The 4,312-nt window shown below is 53.2% G+C and overlaps 1 protein-coding gene across 1 annotated transcript in view; it reads right to left on the bottom strand.

Annotated features, from left to right (window-relative positions):
• Nucleotides 1-2,354: 2,354 nt before the first annotated feature.
• The window catches only part of LOC109292834 (lipocalin-like), a 13,268-nt gene continuing 11,310 nt past the window's right edge, over nucleotides 2,355-4,312 (bottom strand). Inside the window, exons 6-7 of the mRNA XM_019510439.1 lie at nucleotides 3,296-3,321; nucleotides 2,355-2,533 (exon numbers count right to left, since the gene is read on the bottom strand). Of these exons, the coding sequence (XP_019365984.1) occupies nucleotides 3,296-3,321 (26 nt within the window). The 3' untranslated portion in view covers nucleotides 2,355-2,533. The remainder of the gene's footprint in view (nucleotides 2,534-3,295; nucleotides 3,322-4,312) is intronic.

The raw sequence follows: 4,312 nt of genomic DNA, 5'->3' as shown, positions 1-4,312 counted from the left end.
CACTGTGCAGAGCATTTGTACTGGGCATCTGGTGCTGAGTCACACACGCAGTACAGGTTGCCCCAACACCCAGTGAAAGGAGTCTGACCCTTAAAGTCTTTTTTTAAATTGAAGTTTGAGATGATCTTGTCACATTTAAGAAGAAACACTGAAATCATGAGAGTCCTGATGAAAATCCCAAAGCTGGCAACACTGCAGACAGGAAACAGGTCTACAGTGGGTGGGACACTCAGCATTATCCTGCATTCAGACACTGAGAGTCTCAACAGGGAGTTGATTGTGAGCAAGTCCTAACAAGACCTTCAGGAAATCCCTAGCCTGCTAGTGGATGTTGTGGAAACAGGCAGAGAGCCCAGACGTGCCCAGACAATGTGCCCAGTGCTAGCCCTGGGTGGGGACCTGCCTGCCACCTATCATCACCAACATGCAGTGGAATTCAGGAAGGAGTAGCTGGCAGGCTGGTGCCAGACAAGGAGGGCAAGAAGTGTGCAGGTCCTCTCCAGAGAAGGAAGACCTGAAGGATCAGCCACTTCCAGAGGATTTCCTGTCCTCTGGCATGAAGTGGGGAGGCCTTTGTACCACTAGAGAGAGGACATATTTCATGGCAGCAGGAGAAGCCATTGTATCTCTGAGAGGAGCTGAAGCCCCCTGGTTCTGATCCCAGCTGTGCTACCAGCCATAAATGATGGGTTCCACTTCCCCACTGGTCCCACCAGACCACGCTTTAACACTGGTGCAGAGGACATCTGATTGCCCAGGCCATACCACTGCACTGCAGCAGAGGATGGGGCAGCTGGCAGTAAAGGCCAGAGCAGTTCCAGGAGGCTGCCCTACAGGGGCCAGAATGCCCACCAGCCTCCCCCTTCCCTTCTGTCTCTGGGGTGGACTCTCTCACTCACTTACACTGGACAGGGGTTTTAGCCTTTGATTGGGGCACTTTCAGCCCAGCTTTAGCTGCAGTGACTTCCCACACCCAGTGGTTGCAGTGGTGAAGAGCTTGCTATGCTGCACTGGCAAAGGGGAAATGTGTCATGGTGTGCATCAGCCTCTGTGTCAGGGACAGCCCCACCTCATGCACTCTCATAACTCAATGGAGGGTTCTTGTCCCAGGGACAGGGTTTTGCCTGTGGCATCCCAAAAGGGTCAAAATGATCCCCTGCTTTCCATAAACCCTTCCTGACCAGTTCATAGTAGCACCATCTCCCCCTCTTTTTCCACAGCATGACTGGGGTGAGAGTGATCTTCTCTTACCATCATACTTAAGCTTCTCCAATTGCTCCCATATTTACCATCCTCTGGCCCCCTGTAAGCTGGGCTGTGGGTCCAAGTGGTTTAGGAATCTCAGCATGGCTCTAGGAGGCAGACGTGCCAAGCCTCATTCTGGCTAAGCATAGTCCCAGCCATGTTGACTGTGTCCCTCCTTGGTCCGGCAGAGGAGTCTAAGGCAGCTGGGCAGGATGGCTCCTGAAGTGCAGCTGGCTATAAAGCTGGTGTTTGCTACCAGGATAGCCTGATGGGCTGTTTAGATCAGGCAAATGTTTAACTATGTTTATCTAATAGCCAGGCAATGCTATCATCTCCACCTTACAGATGGGCCACTGAGGCACAGGGGGACTTGCCTGAGGTCACACAGAAAGTCTGTGGCAGAGCAAGAGTCCCAACCCTCCTCCCCCTGGCCTCTTAACCAGGGGACCATCCCTTTCAAGCTGAGGCAAGGATGGGAGTTTAAAAGCTGCCTATCTGGTTTCAGTGGGTAGCAGCAGCTGTAGAGCACAGGAATGCTGAGCTCTGCCACAGTGGAAGCAAGATAAAAGAGATTCACCTCTGCTGCTCTCTGCCCCCTTTGCCTGGTGATAGGTGAACCCAGGGGTGTGGAGGAGGTTTACTAGCTGGTAGGAAGGACATCGCACACTGGGACTGGCCTGAGCCCCATCCACACAGGCTGCTGAACTGAACTGTCACCCCCTGCTACTGGCTTTTGGTCACTGAGAGGCACTGGAAGCAGGACCATGGAAGTAAATGACCCCACTGTCCAGTCCTGTGGAAAATGATGGTGAAATGAAGATGTCTCTCCCAGGTGCCAGGCCGCCAGGACACAACCACAAGCATGGACTTGGCTGGCAGGGACACTAAGCCCTTGGCATCATGCGCACAACAAGACCCCCAAGCAAGGACTGAAGCAACACTCACAGCCAGGGCTGAGAGCTGAGGATCAATCCCAGAGAAGCTGTTCCTGACAAACTCGAGGCCAATACTGTATGAATCTGATGAGCTGGTCTCTCAAAGCTGCGACCATGGGAGACCCCTCAGCACCTGCAGGTCCTTGAGGAAACCAGCAAAAGAGACAAACAGCCTGGTGTTTTACATTTAGGTTTAATCAGGAGGCAGGGGGATGTTACGAAGTGCCAAGCCAGGTGGCTCACACGGCTACAGGTGCACAGAGCTGTGTTGGGGTGGGAAGGAAGGCTGGTGGGTTAGCAAGTCATTTTCTCTCTTGCAAGAAAACCTGGACCAAGTGTCTTGCTGCTTCTGCCTGGAAGGGAAATGCTGCTTAGTTTTGCCTTGACAACATTGTGCAACCCCCCAGCCCTGCACCAGCAGTGCAGCCAGCAGTCCTCCCACAGTCCAGCCAGGGCCTAGGGAGATGCTGCATGGTGACACAGGGCCTAGCTGCAAGGGCTGGATTAGTCTGTGAGCCTGAGACTAATAACAACAGAGTCCGGCTGTGTCCAGCCTGCTCCATGAAGAGAGCCCTTTCCATTCATTACAATTAGGGCCTGTCTCTGCCGTGCTCTCAGGGGCCCCTCCCAGTCCTTCCTAAGGGGTCAGCCCAGAACCCCATTGTAATTCCAGCCCAGGGAGGGGTAAATGAATGCCTTGCAAGTTGTTGCATGAGCTCAGTTGTGTGAGTGTCTGTTGAGACAGCCAGGCCATAGGGAGGTGCTGCTCCTGCTAGGACTGGGCCAAGAAGCGGCTCTCTGAAGCAGGTGACTCCCATCCTCACACGGAGGTAGGGGACAGACAAGTTCTCTGGGCAGAGGACCTAGGGGAAGAGCTGAATAGCACTGAGAGAGAAACTCTGGGAGCAGCCCTTGCTGGGGCAAAGGTTAACCTAAACATTAAGTGAATTCCTGTGTCAAAAGCAAGGCCCAAGAGAGGGTAAATCAGGACTGGCATTGCAGCAGTGGGAATGGCTTCTGCTTAGAGGCACTTTCTGAAGTCCCAGCCGGTGAAGACACCCCTGTGGTGTTGTCTTGCCAGAAACCACAAGCCCTTAAGGAAATGTCCAGCTCACCTAAACAGCAACTTCCATGCATTGATCTGGGGAGAGAAGACAGAGATCAGCTCCTGCGCACCCGCTGCGGAGACCCACCGCTCAAAACCTGCCTTGGCAGAGCCTGCCTAGCACCCCCTCATCAGTCCTCAGGACAGGGACTGTGCAGCCAGGTGTGCTGCAGGTCTCAGCCATCCCGGGTAGGCCCTGTGGCTCCAGAGTCGCACGGGGGCATAAGCCCAAAACAAAAGTGCTGTCTCTCGCTGGGAAGGGAACTAAGGGCAGCAGAAACCAATACAGGGGCCACTCTGTTGGCAAGGATTTGCCGTGATACTACAGTGGGACACAAGCAGCTAATGTCCATTTAAAGCCATGTGGGAGAAGCCTCTTCTGTGGCCATTAAAAGGGTGCACGTATTTTGGTCACAATCAACCTGAGAGTCCAGCTTAGCCTTTAATTGACAGAGTAGGAGGTTGGACAGGGCTGAGAGGCACCAGCCGAGCTGTGGGGAAGAAGAGGAGCCCAAGCTTGGACAGTGTGGGTGGCACAGGGTTGTGGATTGAGACTGAAGGGCATCAGCAATGCTGGTAGGGGCAGGAATGGTTAGTAGAGGGATTTTTGGTCAAACTTGAGGAAAATCAGCAGAGAAGAGGGTTGCAAGCTGGGATTGAAGGGTGTAGGATGGGCTGGGGGGGTGGGATGTACTGGTGTGGAGGATCTGGATGGAGGACTATTGATGAGCCCAGGGTAGGAGTGATCTGAAGGGCCGAGACAAATTATCAGGAGGGTGGGACATGTACTGGACCACAGCAGAGATCCATTTTCCATTACGGGAAGGTTGGCTGCATTGTAAAGGGGCTTGTCAGGAACTAGATACTCTGATCCTTACTACTGACCTCCTCTTTGACCTTGACCAAGTCACCTAGGGCAGACTCCTATTTCCTCTTCTGGGCTTAAATGGCATTTACCCAGATGCATAAACACCACCTTGGGCACTTCCTTATGGTTTGCCATCCTATGTCCACTGTTTGTCCAACT

Source organism: Gavialis gangeticus, unplaced genomic scaffold (assembly GCF_001723915.1).
Source record: "Gavialis gangeticus isolate Ggan-Ray unplaced genomic scaffold, GavGan_comp1, whole genome shotgun sequence".
NCBI lineage: Eukaryota > Metazoa > Chordata > Crocodylia > Gavialidae > Gavialis > Gavialis gangeticus.
This window is presented reverse-complemented; position numbering and strand designations above follow the sequence as displayed.